Consider the following 21,985-nt stretch of genomic DNA (forward strand, 5'->3'; position numbering starts at 1 on the left):
CATTTTCAGGCTCTTAAAGGAAAAAGTAAAACTCTTGAAATGAATATTTTCCTACTAGGTTAAGGAATGCACACTGTTCCTGACTTCTGCCTCCACCATCCATCATTATTTGTAAAACAGTGGAGAATTTGACAGCCACTCAGATTTTGTGTTGTTTTTTAAATGTTAAGGAAAATGTATATTTTTGGTAGAGCTTTTAACTGAAAATAAAGATAACTGCTGCCCACTATTCTAAAAAAAAAAGCACTTTGTAATTGTATCTATACAAGTCTTGCTTTGGTAGACTGATCCCCTAATATTTTATGCATATTGTTGTTACCTGGAACATTTCTCTTTCTATTGTTGCCTCTTGGATTTTGTTATTATTGCTATAGAAATAGTTGATTTCCGAAGGTTTATTTTGTAGCCCGTTAGTTAATTCTTAACAAAGACGCCTTTCCTCCTAAACTTGGCAGAGGTGCCCGGGCCAAGGACTGATAGAAAGTAGACAAACCAAAGGACCAAAGAGACGTGGAGACCTCCGGACTTTCTAGAGAGTCCCCAGAATTTCTGTTCCGTCCCGGAAGCTAAGTCCTTGACTTACTTCCGCCCTTTGTGACTCATTGTGTCTTTCTAGGCGTCCGGAGGGCCTTGGTTCTCGTCCTTCCTCCTCTCGTCTCTCCCGTTTCCAGGGGTCTGCGCCCCTCCCTTGTCACCCAGCCCAGAGCTGCCTCTGGGTCCGCGGTGAGTAAGTCTGGGCCCGAGGGGTGGGGGTGGGGGTGCGCCGCGGCCGAGTGGGCCCCGGAGCAGGGCGGAGAGTCTGCAGCCTCGCGGGGTCCACCCCGAGCCGGGCCCGGGCCCAGTGCGCGGAGCAGCTACCTGCCCGGCTGCAGCCGGAGGACTCGCCATGCCCCTGGACGGAGAACGATAAAGGGGAGATCCCGGACGGGCACGGGAGGTGGGGCGGGGGGTGTCCTTGAGGCTGGGCGTGGGGGCGTCTTGTCCGCTTCGGGGCTGCAGCCCGAGCTGGGAGTGGGGGATGGGAAGGAGGGGCGGTGTCAGCCCGGAGACGAGCGGTCCGGGCTCGGACTGCGGTCCCTCGGTGGGCCGGGGGGTGACCTCGCTGTCATTATTGCGCTGGCTTTCTGGTTCCGTGGCTGCCACCGACTCCGGGGCGGGGGGGACTGAGGTGTAAAGGGCGGGTGACACTTCGTCCTAAGGAGCCCGTCGGGATTGTTTGGTGTCCGAGGCTTGAGCTGGCACGCCTGCTGCGCCCAGGCTGGCCATTACCCCGCTTGGGGCTGTTCACGCCGTGATTTGGGCCTAAGAGGTGAAGTGGGGCGGTCTTAGGTGCAATCCCATCCTTTGTGTTCCGATTTTTGGAACTCGGTGCTGCATTTTAATGAGCGATTTGGCGTTAAGGTGTGTAGATGGCTTTTTTTGCTTGTTTTTGTTTGTTTTGTTTTTAGGTCAGGGCGACCAGGGTTGAATTGACGTCTCTATGCTGGAAATTTTGTTTGTATTCCGAAGGGCGTTGCTGCATACTTTAGCAGAAAAAGCACTAGACCCCAGAGTGTAGAGATCTGGATTCTGGCTCTGGTGTTGTCTCTAACTAGCCGTGTGACCTTGGACGAGTAACTTTGGATTCTTTAGATCAGTGTTTCCCTAATCTGTAAAATTAAGACATTAGTAAAATGAAGAAATTGAATTGCATGATCTTCCAAAGACTGTTCCAGACCTATTATTTTGTGAATAGAGCTGTGAAGAATTCAGCTGAGCTGAATCTCCTCCTTCTCTACACCCCCACAATACACAATAAGATACTTTCATCATAGAAAGTGGAAATTACATGGACTGGGACCAAAGAAAGCATTTATTGTGAAGCCCGGTTCTAGGCAGATTATGGTTTACGAACAGTTGCCCGATTGAATTGTGAAGAATTTAGTGCAACCAAAACAGAGCACGGTTGCTGTTTGCCAGCCATCTATGAAAAAACGGCTTTGTCATACAAAAGATCATTTCACTCTCCTGGAAAGTTTTCTGCTGGTTACTACTTTCACTTTAATTATTGTGACTGTTTAGTTGGCAGATACCTTTCTGGATCATTGGGCATATTTCAAAATTTAATAGGAATTTAGCTTTTTCTTGATTTAAATATTCTTTATATGTTTTAACATGCTTTGAGTTGGATCTAAATGTTAAATTAAGCTTTCGTATTAAATCTTAGCTTTTTCCTTCTAATACCTGGGGTAGAATTTCTTGTTAAATTAGCATTGTATTCACAGGGTGAAATGGCTTCATGGCTCTGTTTTAAAATCTGGTGGATTTTCTGTTTATCTTTTTTTTAAGTTTTGTGCTGGTCCATTTAGAAACAGTTTCTAGAAGAAAAGGCAGTATTTTGGGGGATGCCAAGATCTCATCAATAAGTTATTTGTATATAATGCTATGGGAAAGCTGGTTTCTTAGCTTTCTAATCTCACCTGGAGAGGATTATAGATCATAGAATTTAGGAGTTCTTTGGGACCTTAGAGGCTATTCATTCTAATTCCTTCTTTTTACAGATGGGAAAATTGAGGCTCGTGGAGTTAACTCCCCACTAGACAGTAAATTCTGAGCGAAGATTCAGTCTTCTTATTTGTATCCCCAAATACTTGAGTCTGTGCCTGGAGCTTGGTAGACATTCAGTAAATATTTATTGAATTGAATTGCTCAAGGTCACACCAACTCGAAGCACTAGAACTACTTGGTTTCCTGACAGATCATTGTCCTGCCTGCTGTACCCTGTTGTCTTCCATTTTTATTTGCATATATTATAAATGAACTGAAAAATGTTGTACAGAGTGAAATCTTCAAATTTGCAAAAGTGGTCGATTACTTCATCAATTACTCTTCCAGGTGTGAAATGCCAGATCATTGTATTTCGGTAATTTCTTTGTGGATTTTTTAGAATAGATTAGAGATAACTATTTTATTTATAAAATCATATGCATATATGTATTTATTTTGCAGGAGTTTATATTTGTTTAAAATATTCTCTAAAAGGAGTAGGTGTAGGCATCTTGTTCTTCAAATCAACTAAATCAACTTAGTTACCTAGAAAGTTTAAAGCAAAGCTTCCTTTCCCCTGCCCACTTTGCTCCTCTCACATAGCCTTTACCTTGTGTTTATTTAGTAAATACTTATATATGTACGCATTGTCTCCCTGTAGAAATATCATGAAGCAATTGGGAAATATTTATTAAGTGCCTGCTTGCGGTATCAGCTATGCATGTGGACGGGATACGTATACCCCCTCTAGCATACTCAAGCTGTCTTTCAATTGCTCCTTGCCTTCATTGCCAGATTTCTAGAAAGAATAGCCTGTATTCATGGCCTGTCCTTCCCCTTCTCTAATAATCTCTTTTCTGTTCCTACTATTCTACCCTGTCATTAATGAGATCCATGTAGGCAAATAAAATGGCCTTTTAAAATCCTCATCCTACTTGATTTCTCTGTCATTTAATATTGCTAACCCTCATTTCTTTGAAGTCAATTTAACAAATATGTATTAAGGCCTACTCTATGCAGACTACTGTCCTTAGGCACTGGGGATGCAAAAATTAAAATGGAAGGGGAGAAAAAGGTCCCAACCATCCATCAAGGAACTTGGAGAGAAAAGAAGGGAAAGAGGGAACTAGGGAAGGGAGAGAATATGTAACCCATAAACTGATAAATAAATGCAAAATAATTTGAGGGGGGGGAAAGGAGTAACAACTAAAGAGAATCAGGAAAGGCTTCTGACTGGAAATTAAGAACCATGTATGCTGGAGAATAATATTAAATTAGGAAAAGTAGGCTGGAGTCAGATGATAAAGAGCTTTAAATGCCAAGGTTAGGAATATATATTGAGAGGCAGCCTGTGGTAACTGACATTTATAGAACTTAGAAGCATTTGATACACATTATCTAATTTCAGCCTCATTACATCTTTGAGAGGTAAGTACTATAGGCATTAATCATCCTGTTTTACTAATAAGAAAATGGAAGCACAAAGGGGTTAATTTAAGTGACTTGTCCAGGTTTCACTTAAGTAATATTATGGGTAATTTTGAATCCCAGATCTTCCTGACTGAGTCCAAAAGTCTAGTCAGTAGGACTGTCTCCTCAGTAACTCTTTTCTGTTCTCCTTACTATTCTAACTTTAATCTCTCAGGTTTAGGCCCATTTCATTTTCTCATCTTCATAAATAGTTAGCCTAACCAATTCATCCTTTATGCTGTTTCTCAAGTAATCTTACTAAAGCATTGTTTCAGAACTGATTCCTCTACATATACGCAATGTATACACCCTTTTGTGGATCCCCATTGTCTTTTTAAATAAAATATAAACTCCTTGTTCTGGCATTCAAAGCCACCCAGAGTTTGGCACCAGTTTATCTTTATAACTTGATCTCATACTACCCCTCATCCCCTTTGTATACTCAGTATTCCAGCAAAGCACTTCCCTCCGCCATTCCTAGTTTCTTCCCTTTCCTTGCTGAAGGGTTTCTATTCATGCACTCCCCTATGCCTAGAATGGATGCCTTCACCACCACCACCCCTGATATCCTTTGCCTTTTAAAATCATTACTTTTGTGACCCCGTTGTTATGTTTTCCTGCCATCCTTCACTACTCTGACCCAAGCTCAATATTCCTCTAAATATCTTGTGCTGCCTTGTACCTCTATTTTATACTGTACTTTGGTTTTTATGTCCTTTTTCCCCTTTTAGATTAAAACTCATTGAAGGTAGAATCTGCCTTATTTAGTCATTGTATCTCCATCACCAGTATAGTGCTTGATGCATAAAAGGTCTTTAATAACTTTTTTTAATTTAATTTTAAAAGGTTTCCCATCCCACCTCCACCCTAAGCATAGAATCTAGTTGGAGAGACAAGTCATAGTAAATAAAATAGACAAGAAAAGTAAATAATCTTGTAAGAGAATATGATTAATTTAAAAGGCAGCTGTAGGAGTAGTGGATACAGAGGTGCCTGCTACTCACCTAAGATAAATACTGGTGATAGGACAGGTCTCCAAATCTCTCCTTCTCAGGGCCCCAGACAAATCTCTAAGAAGAGATGTGGGACAGGTGATCATCTGAATCAGTGGTAGGAGTTTCTTCACTAGAAGTTCTATGTATGTATGTATGAAGTCACAAATATGATTTAAAGAGAAAAAAATATTTTACCACTAAATGTTTTCAATAATAAATCCCATTTATGTGGCATTTTAAGATTTAAAAAGTGCTTTTTACAATTCTGTAAAGTAAGTAGCCTGTTTTATAAACGAGAAAACTATAACTCTCAGAACTTAAATGATTTCCTGTAGGGTCACATAGCTAGTAAGTATCTTGAGGTAGGATTGGAACCTAGTTCCCCTGATTCCAAGTGCAACTCTTCTTCAACTACAGAACACTGCCTCCCAGTAATAAAGAAATAATTACTGTTACAATTCCATGAAGAAAGATTATTGTGGGCTGAAAGGAATGATTTGACCTTGGCTTTGAAGGATGAGCAAAGGTTTACTGAAGGCAAGAAAACACAAGGCATATATATGTTCAGGAAAAGAGTGAGCAGATAGATTGTTTTGACAAGGTTCTGGCTGGTTGATAAAGTTTGTGAGAGATATTTGTTTGGGGACCTTGAATACAAAGCTAAGGAGTTTACATTTAGACTGTGGAAGCTATTGGAAGATTGTTAAGCAGGGGAGTAGTAACATGATGAAAGTCTCTGTTTCTTAGGAAGATTAGTCTTAAGGCCCAAAGGAATGGAAGGAAACAGATTTTAGAGACTTTGTGAAGAAATAATTGTCTGGCCTTCACACTGTACAAGATGTGGTATCTGTTGTTGCATGAATTTTCTTATCTGTTTAACTAGCTAATTCCAATAAACTAGCAGGAATCAGAGAAACGTTTTACTGCGGGGTATTTCACTCAGTGTAACACATCCCACTAGCAATTGATGGAAATGTGTCTGATAATTTAACAGATGACATTTATATATCCTCTTCTACTCAGCCTGAGAGATTAACAAAAGAGAAGATGTGATTCTTCCTGAGCAGATAGATCACTTAGATGGGGTAAAGGTACTTTACAAGGTACAAAAGAGGATTCTTATCTCTTGTTACAAAGGAAAAAAAAAATACGTCCTTGTTAGCATAGTCATTTACACTAGACCCAAGGAAGCTATACTGTTACTTTATCTGGTAGGAGAAAGAAGAGGAGGACAACTTCCTTAAATTCCCAAAGTCCTCCAAGTTTTCTTCTGTATTTATAAAAACAGGGGGAAAAGAGGTATTATAGGAGACAGGTGTCCCGCATGGTAAAAAAAAAAAAGGCAAATACAGGACAAAATGGAGTTATGTCACCTCTTAACAACTACTCTCCGTTCCCATAATTCCTTTTTCAACAATATCTACCCGATGTTACCTTTACTGACTCCAGAAGAACAAAGAATATTAGGTGGATGGAAGGGTGAATCAAATATAATTCCTAGGTTTTGGTCCTGGGTGACTAAAAGAATAGTGTCATTAACAAATAAGAGAATCAAGGTGAGGAACTACCAAATTTCAAACAATACCTGAAGCTTGGGAGGAGGGGAACCTCTTTTTGAGTAGAGAGTGAACAGTTAATCCTTGCTGATTGGGATTCATGTTGTCTATATAAAAAGATCATGTGTCTCTCATTTCATTCTCTTCTTACTTCTGTCTTTGAAAAGAAATAAAAGAAGAACTTTGAGGGAGAAAAAGGAAGCTGCTAAAGCTTAAAGAGAATTATGTTAGTAGCCTGCAGGGCCTGCTGCTGTGGGTTGCTATAAGGGTTTTTGTTGCCTAGTCTGATGCCTAGAACCATACCCTTGAAAGAGATTTAGATCTAAATTAAAAGAAGTAGGATGAATTACAAAAGAACATTTTTATCAACTCTGTGCATGTTTAGCATTGGAATAGGAATCATAACAGTTCATTTTAGGTGAGAAAGATACCACATTTTTTCAGGTTTCTTAAAAAGTAGAGATATGTGTATTCTTTTCTGTTAATGTTTTATGTTTTAATAAATGTTCTATTTTTCAGTTTTTAAAAGCTATGAAGTAGAAAATTCATGGTTCTACTATGGATCTCAGATTAAAGCATGTGCCTTGTTTCTCAGACCAGAGTTCACATAAAGAATGCACTGTTCCTCACTTATTGGCAGCAAAAACTGCAGGAAAAATCTGTAGGGGAAGGAGGGAAAATGAGGAGGAGGACTACCAGACTGGTGATTTAATTGCTGTAGGAGCTCTCTAGGAGGAAGCTTCCTCTACCCATGCAGATCAGCAGCTGTTCTGTAACTTGGAGACTTAGACAGTTGCCTAGGAACCCTCAGGTTGTTTAGTGACATGCCCACAGTCTCACCACCTGAATAGGCAGGAGTTGAATTCAGTTTTTCTTGGCTTTGAGGTAGGCCTTCTAGCCTGCCCCAGGTAAATATCATTGTGATAAACCTAAAGAAATAAAGTTAGACATTAATGTCACAATTGCTTGTCAGTTTTATTACTAATCAGAGTTGTTGCCCTCAGTGAATTCCTTTGGTGAAGGTGGGCAAATGTTAGATGCCCTAGAAACATAAGTCATTTTACCTTTTGTTTTTTAATAAGAATTTTTTGTAATTCAGGAGCAGTGCAAGGAAAAAAAAACCCTCAGATATCTCCAGTGTCAGTCTGCCTCACAGATTCCATCAGAGTGAGATCAACTCTGAACCTGAATGATGACTGCAGAATCTAGGGACGCTGCAGTCATGACCCCCCAGGCTATACAAGATAAAGAGGGACTTGTGATTGTAAAGGTGGAAGAGGAAGATGAAGAGGAACACCTCTGGGGCCAGGATTCTAGCGTTCAAAGAAGTAATAGCCCTTCTGATCCGGAGATTTTCCGCCAACGCTTCAGGCAGTTCTGCTACCAGGATACTTCTGGGCCTCGAGAGGCCCTTGGTCGCCTCAGAGAACTTTGCCATCAATGGCTAAGGCCTGAGATGAATACAAAAGAGCAGATCCTGGAACTACTGGTGTTGGAGCAGTTCTTGGCTGTCTTGCCCAGAGAGATCCAGAGCTGGTTGCAGGAGTACCGTCCTGATTGTGGAGAGGAAGCAGTGACACTGTTGGAGGATCTTGAGCTTGATTTATCAGGACAGCAGGTGGGAAAGGAGAAACGAAACATACATTGGGTGAGCAGAGTGTAGGCCTTGAAACTGGAGTAAGGGAATTCAGCATGACATTGGGGTGGGAAGTTGCTTTGTTAAAGGTTTTACTGAGTTAAAATTGGAGCTAGTTCCTCTGTTGAATGCTAGGTATCCCATTTTGTCCTGTTTTCTTGACTTTTAAATTCTATGTCCTGTGTTTGGAGGGGATGATTTTTGTCTTTTCTCTGAAGTTTTAAATCTCATTACCTCAGTGATTCCCTAATAAGCCCAGCTTTCTTGTCTTCAGGTACCAGTCCGTGTACATGGACATGAAATGCTGTCCCGGGAGATGGTACCACTGGGAGCAGCACATGGGTCTTCAAGCTTTGAATTCCAGCATCGGACACCCCAGATCAAGCATGTAACAAGAAAGCCAAGTCTTTTGCAACAGAGTGGTAAGGAACAAGATTTTATTCCTGTGGAAATAGAGGAATGACACTGAAGAGTGTTATCAAAAGACCTGGACAATGATGCTCTTTGTGTTGGTGGATTCACCAGGCTGAGGTGCTGTACTTCAGTGTACAATTTACAGTGGTTCAGTTCTATTAATGATTCACTTTCCATTTCTTATCTCCAGTTTCTTTGCACTTAGAACATTTTCAGTTTTACAATAACTTCTAAGATCTACTTATGTTTCCTCAACATGAGAAGTTATTCTTCTGTTTTGAATTTCTTCCTTTTTATACATAGTACAATTAGTGTAGTCATGACCAACTCATCACGGATGCCTATTAATTCACTGTGATCTTACCACATTTTGTAATAAAATATCCCACTTCTGTCAAAATTTGTCACTGTCTAAACATTCAACCTGTGTGTTTTCTCAAAATGCATGTTTATTATGATCAGGCAATGGAGAGAATCATTGGGAAGAAAAGAAGCCAGACAGGTAGACAGAGATAAAATTGGAAAAGCAGATACATAGACTCTCACACAGGAGCATCACTCTCTTTTAGACTACTACTGCTTAAGGCATTTTTAAAGCCACTTTTTATTTTCCCAGTTATGACCAAGTCCTCTGGTCCTTGCCCTTGGCCTGGATGAAATTGAGCCACAGGTCAGACCCAGTACGTGGATTCAAAGTTATCTACTTCTGCATGTTGTGACTCTTAGAAATCAAGAGTAGCCTGTGACAGTAAAAGACCAACTGGAAGTCACACTTGGGGCAAATCACTTTAACTTGTCTGAGCCCCAGTCCTTCTTTAGAATGAAGTTGTTGGACTGGTTTATCTTTCAGGTCTGCTCCAGCTCTAAAATGCCATTAATCGCCTTTGGAATTTTACTACCTGAAACTGAAGGATGAGTAGGCAGCAGTCACATCAGTTCTACGTTCTTTTGAGTTATTGTTCTTAGCCATAGGTGAGGGGTGGAGGTTAAAAGTAGGGGGATAGAGTCATCTTGTATTCTACATTCAAGGGGGGGTTTAAGACAGCATCAGTCTCACAGCTCCTTTCTTCCCCAGCTTATCCTGCTTCCCATGTTCCTGTTTCCCATGAGAGAAGTCCTAGAGACCAGGCATTATTCACAGCAGATTCTCAGGTGAGTTGTAGGCTTCCTCTGTCTTCACTAAGACCTTTGTTTTCATATTCTTCTGAAAGTTTCTTCTGTAGATCCTACCTTCCATACTCATTTTCAGTGTCTTACTACTCAAATTAGGCTAACTTCCTGTGTCTTAATTGCTATCTGTCCTTTCTTCCCATCCAAAAGCCCATACCCATTTAGGATCCTTTATAGTACTCACTGTTTTCTCTTAATCTTAATTCATTTGGCTCTACCCCATAGGTTAGCACTAGATGTGTTGAAAACTGTGAATGAGAATCTCATATTGTTTCAGGCATTGGTAAAAATTGAGGACATGGCTGTGTCTCTCATCCTGGAGGAATGGGGATGTCAGAACCTGGCTCGGAGGAACCTCTGTAGAGACAACAGACCGGAGAATTATGGGAACGTGTTTTCCCAAGGTAAGAACTAATGGAGGTGTAAAGGGAGATCCTTGTCTAATAAGATTTCTTTGCCTCCTGGTTTGTTAGTTGTGGAGTGTTGAGCAGAGAAATGGCTAAGAGGGCTTGTCAATAGATGAGAGCATTTGAGTTTGTTTTCAGAAGCAGGATGTTTCAACTACCTGTTCCAACGTCACAAAAACATTTGTTCACTCTGTAAAAATGGAAAAAGAGAACTTCCTTGTGTTTTGTGGCCTTATCTTCATCCCTCCAGATACCTGGAGATGACCCTCCACCTGCTTCATTGGACATTATTACTGAGGACCTTTCTTTGTCTCTTAGGAAACAAGCAGATAAATAATTATCCTTTTGAACCAAAATACCTGTTAGTCCCCTGGAAGCATATCACTGAACTTTATGGAGGGTCCTCTCACTTTAACACATATTCTGTGGTTAATTCACTCCCACTGAATGGTTTTCTAGAACAGTGCTGTGTAATTCCATAAATATTCCCCATTTCCTTCTTTGTGACCAGGATTTCCAGACTTTATGTGATTACCTACTAAGAGCTATGGGTCCAGAGGAAAAAACCTGTTAGAGAGACTTCATCTGTTTCCTCTCCTGTTGTACCTTTTCTACAGTCTTACATTTAAAATGTTTTACCAGACCAACAGAAAATGTTAATTTATTTAAAGTGTTTACAATTAATTTTCTATAGTTTTATGTTCCTGCGAGGTAATATCTCAAAGAAATAACATGCAATGGAAGCCAAACGCTAAGATTTCCACTACCATAGAAGAGGGGAAGGGAATCGGGGAAAGGGAGGAAGTAAAAATAGGCTTAACTTCCTGTTCGTTTTGTTTGGCCTTTATGATATTTTGGTCACTGAATTAAGTCTCTGTGATAATTAATTTCTTCTAAACACTATGCCTGAAACACAATAAGTTGCTGCTAGGTGACTATACCTACTTAGGGTTGCCTAGTTCCAGTACTTAAGCTTCTAGAAGGAAACAAGAATTTATTAAATACCATGTGCCAAGCACTTTAAAATATCTCATTTGATCCTTACAACAACCCTGTGAGGTAAATGCTGATTACATCCATTTTACAATTGAGGAAACTAAATTAAGTAACTTGCCCAGGATCACACAGCTACCAGGTGTCTGAGGTTGGATTTGAACTCCAATTTTCTTTATTGTAGTGCCAGTGAACAAAGGTCCACCATGCCACCTAGCTTCCTACTGTGTAACTGAAGAGCAGTGATTTAAGAAATGATCTATTTTCACTTTTCCTATAAAAATAGACATTTTTATCAAGAGAGCAAACAACTGATTTTGGCTTAAAACAATGTAGAAGTTTTAGAGCAAAGTATAAATAAAAACATTCCTAGGAATAAATATATTTATTGCTAAACTGAGCTATAATTAAACCATGCTCATGAGCACCTTTGTTTGTGTATGTTATCTTACCATGAAAGGTAAGACTTCAAGGCTTATATCCTGTTTGCCCTTTGATCTACGTTATTCTCAGTAGATCATCAGAGAAGGTGTTAATTTTGCTCCTCTCCTCTGTCTCTTTATTCTAACAGTCACTGCTTTTTTAGTTAGAAATCATAGGTATGGAGAAAATGCTTTGAGTTTCTTCAGGCAAAGGTCTATCTGGCCTCTTTGAAACTTCTTGTCCTGCTTCTTAATTGCCATCATACCGAGAGAATGCCCTCACAGAAAGGAGAGATGTTCTTTTTTGGAAACTTCTATATCTTATTAAGTAATGATTTACATTTATATACTACTTTATGCTTACAAAGTGTTGTATATACATTATTTCATTTGATTAAACAAAATAGAATGTTGTTTAAGCAAATGACTTATATGGATATGTATATGTAAATATATATATGTTTATATATTTATATATATATGTACACACATATATTCATGGTATTTTTGGGTTAACTGTAGGAATTAATATTTTAGGAAAGGCAATTGGAGTTTCAGCTTACTGTTATCCTTTTCTTTACTCCAGCTCCTAACCTCCTTTCTCCTACTCATTTCTTTTATTCTGTTTTTTCCATATTGACATTTTTTTCTTCTTGCCATCTCCCTTGCCCTCCACATACAAACTTCACCCAATGGGCCCTGTTCCTCTTGCTCATTCTCATGAGTTACCTGTTTTTATCACCCAATCTTTGTCTTTCTCCCTCTTCCCTTTCTGTCCATCTGTCTTAATTTGTTTTATTATCCATGCAGCTCATCTCTGCTGACTTAACTTTCCCTTTAACACCTCTAAAAATTACTTCTCCTGATTGTCCGTTGATGCTTTGCCTTCTTAGGCCTTGTCAGTTACTTCCCTTGTGAAGCTACTTTGCAGACGTAGCCATGTTTTCCTAGGAAACAACATCACTTGCTTATTGACCACTTCTATTTTTTTTCAACGAAAGAAATGGATGATATTTGTATTTTCTGTTTGTCAGGTTGTGGAAGCAGGACAACCAATGAGGAGTCGACTTCAAAGGAAGAGATTTCAGAAGCAACAGGATCTCATGGGGAAATATCTGGAAGATTCCAAAAAGAATTTGGAGCAACATGTGAACAGGAAAAGGAAAGCAGGTTAGAAAGGCAACAGAGAAACTTAGAGGAGAAATTAAGACTAGAAAAGACAGAGTTTAGACAGGTGACAGTCAAGGATAAGAAAGCACCCACAGCAGAACGAGGCCATCGAGAGAAAGGCAAGGGACTGGGGAGAAGTTTCAGTCTGAGTTCTAACCTTATCACACAGGAAGAAGTTCCTACAGGAACAAAGTCCCATAAATGTGATGAATGTGGCAAATGCTTTACAAGGAGTTCCAGTCTTATTCGACATCGGATAATTCACACTGGAGAGAAGCCCTATGAATGTAATGAGTGTGGGAAAGCCTTCAGTCTTAACTCAAACCTCATTCTTCATCAGAGAATCCACACTGGAGAGAAACCCCATGAATGTAATGAGTGTGGGAAAGCTTTTAGTCATAGCTCAAATCTTATACTACATCAGAGAATCCACTCTGGAGAAAAACCTTATGAATGTAATGAATGTGGCAAAGCTTTTAGTCAGAGCTCAGACCTTACCAAACATCAGAGAATCCACACTGGAGAGAAGCCCTATGAATGTAATGAATGTGGCAAAGCTTTCAACCGGAATTCATACCTTATTCTTCATAGGAGAATTCATACCAGAGAAAAACCATATAAGTGTAATAAGTGTGGAAAAGCCTTTACCCGGAGTTCAACTCTTACGCTGCATCACAGAATTCATAATAGAGAGAGAGCCTCTGATTACAGCTCCACCTCACTAGATGCATTTGGTGCATTCCTGAAAAGCTGTGTATAAAGTGAAATTTCCCATTACTTCCATATAATGTCAAAAATGTGTGCCCATGGGAAAAATAATTAGTCTCTAATATATAATCAAATCACACTTAAAAAGTACATCAAAAAGTAGTCCTGCCTTTGTCAGTCTAATCTGTGGGCATTTCTCCAACGTAACCTTCTGCAAGAAAAGTTAGTCAGATAGATGATCTTACTTAAGAATACATGCACACATTAAAATAAACATCAGACTTTTTGGGAATGAGGACACTCATAAGAAGCTAGTCAAACTTGTTAATACAAGGGATCCCTGTCTGCAGCCACCAGTGTAATCATTTAAATCCACCAAGCTTGAGATTTGTATCCCCAGTGCCTAGCATAGTGCCTGGCACATAGTAAGTGCTTAATGGATACTTGTTGATTAATTGGCTTAAACTGAGATTGAGGCATTATTTTGTCTGCAAAGCAAGCAATGCTTGCCCAACATCTTTTTGTACATCATGACCCATAGAAGGATACTTGTAGGATCCTGGGCTGGGACATGCTGCTAAAACTAAAACGTAGGGAATCAAAGGTGGGATGCCAAAGCTGAAGAGATCTAAGGCTATGCAGATCAAAACCAAACCAAAGACTTCTATCTCTTCCTGAAGAGTATGTATGGATGACTCAACTCTTAGCTCTCCATAGGAGTGTAGTTGACTCCATCCTCATCACAGAGAAGTTCTATAGAAATGACAATACTTCTCTCCCTTTTCTGAACTCCTATAGTGCTGTAGTGTTCCCGTAGTCTTATATACAATTTAGCTTTTGATTGTTTACTGTCTTTTAATTGTCTCATGAATGTAGTAAATCTTATCTCCCCAACAAGATTCTAAGGAACTGATCTCCTACCTAATAGCCTTAGTAAGAACTGATGGGGGATTATTGTCTGATGACTTATTTTGTTCCTTGCTAAATAATTACTCACTGACTTCTTACCAGGGCTCCCACACTGAAGCAGGAGCCCTGCTAAAGTAGAATAACCCAGCCTAACTTCTGCAGAAACCACCATTTGTTGCCATGTAAAATTCTAAAACTCTTGTTGAATGCTCTTCTCCTCGAGCTCTTTAAGCATAGAAGGAAGGCCCTGCTTACATGCCTACTTAAAAACTTTTTAAATATATAAAGTATTGGCTAAGTACCACAAGATTTCAGAGGCATCGTTTTTATCACCTTTAAGAAGTTAATTGAAACAATGACTTTGACTCCCTTTGGTGGCTATCAGTGGTAAGATGCTAGCCATAATTCTCTCATGTTAGCTCCTGCACAACATGGCCAATAGGGTGCCAGATGTGATCAGACAAGTAGGACCATCACCTGTGTACTGGATGCTGTGCTTCTAACTGAAGCCTGAGATTGTATCAGCTTTTCTATTGCTGTGTCACACTGCCGATCATATTAACTTTCAGTTCTTTACAACCCCATATCTTTTTCAGACAAATTATCATCTAAGTCACATTTTTCTCACCTTGTGCTTGTCAAGCTAATTTTTTTCAACCCAATTGTAAGACTTTATATTTACCTCTATTAAATTTTTTAGTAGATTTATGAGAGGCAGTGTGACATGATGGATAGAAAGTTGGCCTTGGCCAGGAATATCTAGGTTCAAGTCCTGCCTCTGACACATACTGGTTGTATGGGCAAGTCACTTAACTTCTCAGTGCTCTAGGTAGTTGCCTATAAATTGCAGATAACAGTATCAATCCACATTGCTAGAGGAAGTTAGTCACCAGCAGTGCCAGTCCCTGTCCTTAATACATTTGGCTTATCATAATAGCTTTGTAGAAATATTTTGTTGCATCCTGATTATTACTACTAAGTTAGCCAACTCCCAACTTTGTGTCATTTAAAAATTTGGCAAGTGTGCTACCTTTGCCCTCTATTCAAGTCAATAAAAATAAAAGAAAAATAACATAAGGCTAAGAATGGATCTGTGGGGCACTTCTAGAGACTTCCTTTTCCTCAGCAGTGACCCATTAATAACTATTCTTTGGGTCTGGTCATTCAACCAGTTCTGAATTCACCTAACTGTATCATTAACTAGTCTGTATCTTTCTATCTTCACCACAAGGTTAGCATGAGAGGATTCATCATATGTTCTGCAAATCTAGATAAACTATATAGTATTTCATTCATCCAGCAGTTTAGTATATTCCTGAAAACAGGTAAGCAAAGCTACCTTACTAGCATATTTAGCATGACCTATTCTTGGTGGAATCATAATAACTTAGTGATCATTTCCTCTTTTCTGGATTATGTGATAAAATTTTGTCAGGAATTGGGTTAGTTCACCAGCTTATACCTTGCAGATCTCCCTCCTTTTCTTTCCTTCTGGAAAATGGGGACAAATCTGCTCTTTGTGATCTTTCAGAAATAACTAAAAATGGCCCAGTAATCACATCTTCTGTCTCTTTCAATACCCTAGGACCTAGGTTATCTAGACCTGGTGACTTGAACTCAAGAAGAATAACTGGGTGTTCTCACTCTCTCCCTATTTTGGATTTTAACTTTCTGTTAACCATTTTTTGATTCATCTATTCTTGTACAAGGATTGTTTTTGGCCAAGAAAACCAACAAAATAAGAATTAAATCTGCCTTCTCTTTATCATCTCCATAGATTTGTTGTTGTGGTCCTGTCCCTTTGGTCCTTCCCCTCTTCTCATCATAGTAAACAAATGCAAAACTTTTTTTTCTTTTGTCCTTAGTATGCATCAACAAATTAAGCTTATTCTGAACTTTAGGATTCTTAACACTGTTCTTATAAGAATGTTAGTATCCTTTTTCTGCTTTTGGTTCCACCTTCTATACATATCCTTTCCAAAAATTAATTTGTTGATGTGTATCCACATCATTCTCTTTAAACCAGTTCCCCTTTTCTTCCTCACTGGAATTGTTGATGTCTTTAGGATCTAATACTTGGGAACTGACTTCCTCTCTAGAATTTTAGACCATGAGATCCCACCTAACCTTTCTATTCTTTGGAGAGTTTATGCCTTAATTTCCCCTTCTGTTATCACAAATTCTGAAATAGAGTAGTCATTTCTCCATAAGGTTCCTACTTCAGCAACCTTCAGCTTCCTTTATTGCCCAGGAGCAGATCCATTCCAAGAGTTGTCTTAATTGTTCAACCTTTTGGAAGAACGAAATCACATATTCATTGTTATTAAGCCTTTTTGAGCTAGCCATGCTTCAGAGTACAAATAGGGAGCAAAAAACTAGCAGGCAGACACTTCCCTGTCAATAAATCACAAGTTTCATCATAGGTTATGGAAAAAGTCATCAAGAGCATGTAGAGCTGTTGATGGTTGCCCTTTAACTGGGCATGGAAAATGACATAAATGGACTGTTCCGTCCAATCTTCATAGTACACATTTGCCAAGATGTACAAAACTGCAGCATGGAAACCGTACACACAGCATGAAAATCTTAACTGGAGAAACAACTGAAAGCTATCACTGAATTCTACAAGACTTCACATTGTCCAAGAATTCACTGAACACAACCAACAAGTTGGAAACTAAAATTGCAAAAGATAGCAGGGTTTTATAAGAAGCTGAAAGTCAGGCACCAAATAAATTGAATCTCTATAGAGCTGCTTTTTCTAACATCTGTTGTGGCTCTGTAACCTGGACCAGTTGCTCGAGCTGGGTTATTAGTGACATCTGTGGGCAATCTTGTTCTGAACCTGAGTTTAACAGGACCAGATCATCATTAACCAAGTCCATGAATGTCTGCATTATATTAGTAAAAAGTAATGCTTAACACAGCTGATCTGGACATCGAAAAACAGGATACCTAGGTGGCAGTTTCACAGAATACCTGAAGTCAAGGATTCAGGAAAAGGGGAAAGAAGAGATACTTTAAGAATCCACTGAAGTAGAGCCTCCTGAAGTGTGGCGTAACTGTGGATAGATGGGCAACAATTCACAGACCAAACTGATAATCCAGAAGGTTTGGAGTTGTTTTTCCTTTTGTTTTTTTTTGAGCAAAGACTTTGGATCATCCTGTATTCTAGGAGGCCACAGCAAAAACAGTAACAAGTTGTTCAGAAATTTCAGCTGGACAGTGTAGGAAGGACTTTATAATTCTCACGTTGGTCTTTTCAGCTACATAACTATACCTTCATCTTCAAAAATTAAGTATTATTATAATGGAGCCCAGTTAATTTCCATTTTGTTGAGACTTCTCACTAATTTGGATTTGTCCCACTGGCTCAGCATTGGCCCAAGATATGACAAAACTCATTAAGTGGAAGAAGAGCCACATGGAGAGATGCTTTTTCTAAAGGTATTGCTGACCTTAGCCACTGACTAAAACAATGACTTGGGATATCAGTTTATCAAATATGACATAATGTAATGGTGTTGTAAAAGGTAGGGCTTCCTTTCAGCACCAGTGTAATTCCGGAGTAACCATCTAGTCATTTTATCCCTTTAAAGCACCATATAGTTAAATGCTCAATAAGGTTGTCTATGAGTTGACCCTGTGAAATTCTTTGAAGGGTTTTGTTTTATGTTTTGTTTCAGTTCTACTAGGAAGAAGGAAAAGAAAATCTTCAATTTGCTAGTAATTTGAAGTTGTGTTTTGCTTCCAGTCAGGCAGAAAGCTAGAATCCAGGAAATAAATATGCAAAACATCTAGATGTGTAGTGTACTTATATATTTTGATAAATGAATTAAGGGAACCTGCTAGGTGAATATATACAGAGAGAGAGAAATTTGAGATGGGTGTTGAAGTTGATACTTTATCTTATATAAGATAATTCCTTCCGGAGAGAGAAACCCTTTAAATGTGAAAAATGTGGCAAGCATCTGAGCCCTTGGACTGCTGCTAACCCTATACAGTCTTTATTAGTTTTTTAAGTTTGCACCTCTTTTTACTGGAAAATGAGTTCATCCAAAAGTAATTGCAGTCAACAATAAGCCACCTTTAGAAATCTCACAGCAGATGTCTGAGAAAAGGCTGCTTCTAGACCACGTATATTGCAGTCCTTTCTTCCTTTGATACCATAGATTTAACTAGATTGAACAAGGCTTTAGAGAAAAAGGTTAGGTTGTAGCAAGTGGTGCTACAAAGGTGAAACATAACAGATTTGAGACAACTGATCTAAACATTTACTTCATTTGACACCAGGAAATGGCAGGTTGCTTTCAAAAAGTGGCTTAATGAATTTAGAAACCTTGTAGGGGGAGCTCAAACTTAACTCCAAAGGATCAATAAGAGAAAAAATGAGACCATAAGGAAATAACAATTGTACAACTTTTAAGAAATTACAAATATTGAGTGTCGTCTCTGTTACTTGTAACCAAAATGTCAGCATTTGTTTTGTTATTCCATTACTTATCTATTCTGTAAGCCCCATGGGGTCAGGGTATGTATGGTGTTTATTGTTTAAAAATTTTTGTAACATAACATTCCCTTTTCACCCTACCTTGTTCCCCCAGATTTAAACAGCAGAGGTTTGGAGCAGTGAAGAAGAAAACAATTTAGTTGTAGACAATAAGAAACGCCTCCATGGCGGTTCTTGATGTTGAGTAATTTTTCAGTCACATCTGACTCTTCGTGACCCCAGGTTTGGTTTTCTTGACAAAGATACTGGAGTGGTTTGCAATATCTTCAGATCATTTTACAGATGAGGAACTGGGGCAAACAGGGTTCAGTGATTTGCCCAGAGGTCACACAGCTAGTATGTGTCTAAGGCTGGATTTGAACTCACTAAGATGAGTGTTCCTGACTCTAGGCCCAGCTCTCTATCCCTGTGCCACCTAGCTGCCCCTCTGTGAAGGTAAAGAAATTAAAACAAGCAAGAGTTTCATACTATTTGGTGTCAGTCAAGTTAGGGAGACCGATAAACTCTATAGAATAGCCAGATTTGACTGGTAGTTAAATAGAAGTGGTTTCTCTGTGTCTCAGCAGAGGCTGGGTCTTTAACTATCAGAGAAGGAAATGGATCCTTTGTTGGCTTGGTGGGGGAAGGTGAGAAAATAAAGGATCAGGAAATATTACAAAACTGAAACTAGTGAGTACCTTGAGAAAGTCATCGGGTCCACCTATGCTGCCCTCATTCCATGACATACTAATCCAGTAATTTCGTATTTTTGCTTTAAGAATTTTGGACAGATGAAGACATGGGCCTCATGCAACTGCCATTAGACTTTCAAAAGTTACCTTTAAAGGTTTCTTTATGGACAGTACCCCTGGCATATTGAGAATGAACAGGAAAAGGTGTTGTTAAGGTGGTTAGATGTGTAAGATTTATCTTCATTTTTCCTGGTTATTTACTTAATAACATCTTAGGATTAGTCATCTTTATTACGGTAGCCAGTCAAGCAATTTGTTAGCTACTCAAACCCTAGTGAACTGTTTGTTCATAGGCAAACTTAAAAGAGACTTGGTTTATAAACTAAAAATTTAAATTTCGTTAGTGTCTGCCATTGCTAGAGGAGCTATATTTTGATGTTTCCCAATTTTTATCTTAAGCAGAATAGGTGTGTGAAAGGGATGGGAAGGCATTTTCTACTTCAGAAAAGTTAAGATCAACCTGGCAAAATTACTAGGATGAGAAGAAAAAATTGGATACCGTTAAGGAATGTTTACATCCAAGGTCTCTGGATCGCTTTTGATTTGTCACTCAATTTAGTAATTTTCATTGTTGTGTGTTTTAGTTTGACAATCTTAATTCTTCCCAAGCAGTAAATGTAGAAAATATCTCTACTAAACATTTAAAAGCAATGATTTGATAATTTTCTGCCATCTGAAAACTAAATCTCTTTCATTTTTCAGCTAAAGTACATATTTTTAATTTTTTGTCCAATTAAGTTTACAGATTTGTCAGCTCAAAGCAAGTTTTAAAATAATTTAAAGCAAGTCTATATAATCTACTGTTTTTTTTCTTCAGCAACAAACACCCACATGTACTATTCAACTCGTATGACCTTGGGCAAATTGTTTAATTTGGGTTTCTTCGTCTGTAAAATGAAGGGACTAGAATAGATGATTTTAAGCTTCTCCATTTGTTCTCAAGCAAAGAGAGGGAAATTGGAGAGGACCGGCATCTGATCTCTGTTACAGCCCTCTACAAAATCTTCATGATTTTTTGCAGGGGACTTTTGCCCCTGTAGTGGTTACAACTAATCACTGAGAACATTCATTGGTTTCTGAACAAAATGTTTTTTCCTCTCTGCAGTTACTCACTGCTTAGACTTCTTTAGGGGAATAAAGCTGAAGACATACATTCAGAGGGCAAAGATTTTATGAACGATTGAAAAGATGGTATTTTCATTCTTGTATGAACTCAGTCATTAACCCTTGGATCCAGAAGAGTGCAGCCAGGCAGCTGGTGCAGCTTCAATTCACTGACATCTTTCGCAAGGGTGAAGATGGATCTTGGGAGCCAACAGCCCTGTACCCTGAACTTAGCGGGGAGATGGAGGTGAAACTAAAGGGTAGTTGGGAGGAGGTAGAAGAATGAATGTAAGCATTTTAATCTTTAAATATTTAACTTGTCTTCCACCCTAGTTAATTACAGGCAGCCAGATGTTTTTAAAATGTCAGCCTTTCTCCTGGCAAAAACCAAAACATTGGCTTAGAGAATCTTCTGCAGTTAGTGGTGTTCCTCTTCCGAAACAAAAAAATAGGATGAGGGAAGGGGAAAAGGGGATGGGTGAATTAAAATTCTTGCTTTTCTTAGATTATATGTGTGAGGGTTGGGGTGGGAGTATACAGTTAAGATTCAGTAATTATTTTAAAATAAGTTTTTTTAGGCATATACACACTTTCAGCTTAGTCAACAATGAGAAACCTAATATATTGATTTGTGTAGTTAATTCAGGCTTTATCTTAATTTGTACACTTAGATAAAATTTTTTCTGCTTTTTCAATCCCCAGTTTTGCAGTTTAGACTAAATAAATCCAAAGTAAGAAAGACTTTACAGAAGAAGCTACAGTAGTGTCTAAAGAATACAGGTCCTTAATATGTACTTAATAAATATTTAATGAGTTCACTGATGTGAGTTTCTTTAAATCTGCATGACTGAGTGCTAATATTTTAGTACTTCATGAAGTAAATGGTAATAAGATTATGATTTGTAATTAATGATCTATGTTGGGGAGGAAAGGTTCAGATTTTTCAAAATTAAATATGGTGGTAAGGTTGTGGATGGGAAGTTATGAGGATTGTATTTTTTTTCCGTTTTATGTTACTTGGGTCATGGTCAATCAAATGTAATAAATATTCCACCTGTAGATGACAACACTTTGCTTTCTGACTCTGCTCATTCAGAAAAAATGCTTTCATAGGATGAAGATGAGAATGAAGTCAGTAGAAGATAAACTAGACACTATAATCTGACACAAATCTAAAATTATTATTAAAAGTAATTAATTTTACCCACCTCACCCTCCAAAAAAGAAAAAAACAGAAGCACTAACTGCCAGTGGCTGAATTGAC

At 38.6% G+C, this 21,985-nt stretch overlaps 1 protein-coding gene across 2 annotated transcripts; it reads left to right on the forward strand.

Moving 5' to 3' along the window:
• The first annotated feature begins 446 nt into the window (after positions 1-446).
• On the forward strand, positions 447-21,788 carry ZKSCAN1 (zinc finger with KRAB and SCAN domains 1). Of its 2 annotated transcripts, none has more exons than XM_020979111.2 (6): positions 447-723; positions 7,647-8,195; positions 8,458-8,605; positions 9,673-9,749; positions 10,045-10,171; positions 12,624-21,788. In XM_020979111.2, exons 2-6 carry the CDS (start codon positions 7,737-7,739, stop codon positions 13,517-13,519), a joined length of 1,707 nt encoding a protein of 568 aa, XP_020834770.1. In that variant the 5' UTR covers positions 447-723; positions 7,647-7,736; the 3' UTR covers positions 13,520-21,788. The 2 variants fall into 2 exon arrangements, with proteins under 2 accessions (XP_020834770.1, XP_020834771.1); XM_020979112.2 differs by having other exon boundaries at positions 453-723; positions 7,647-8,165.
• The last annotated feature ends 197 nt before the right edge of the window (positions 21,789-21,985 follow it).

This window comes from Phascolarctos cinereus, unplaced genomic scaffold (assembly GCF_003287225.1).
Source record: "Phascolarctos cinereus isolate Bilbo 61053 unplaced genomic scaffold, phaCin_HiC Scaffold_5;HRSCAF=322, whole genome shotgun sequence".
NCBI lineage: Eukaryota > Metazoa > Chordata > Mammalia > Diprotodontia > Phascolarctidae > Phascolarctos > Phascolarctos cinereus.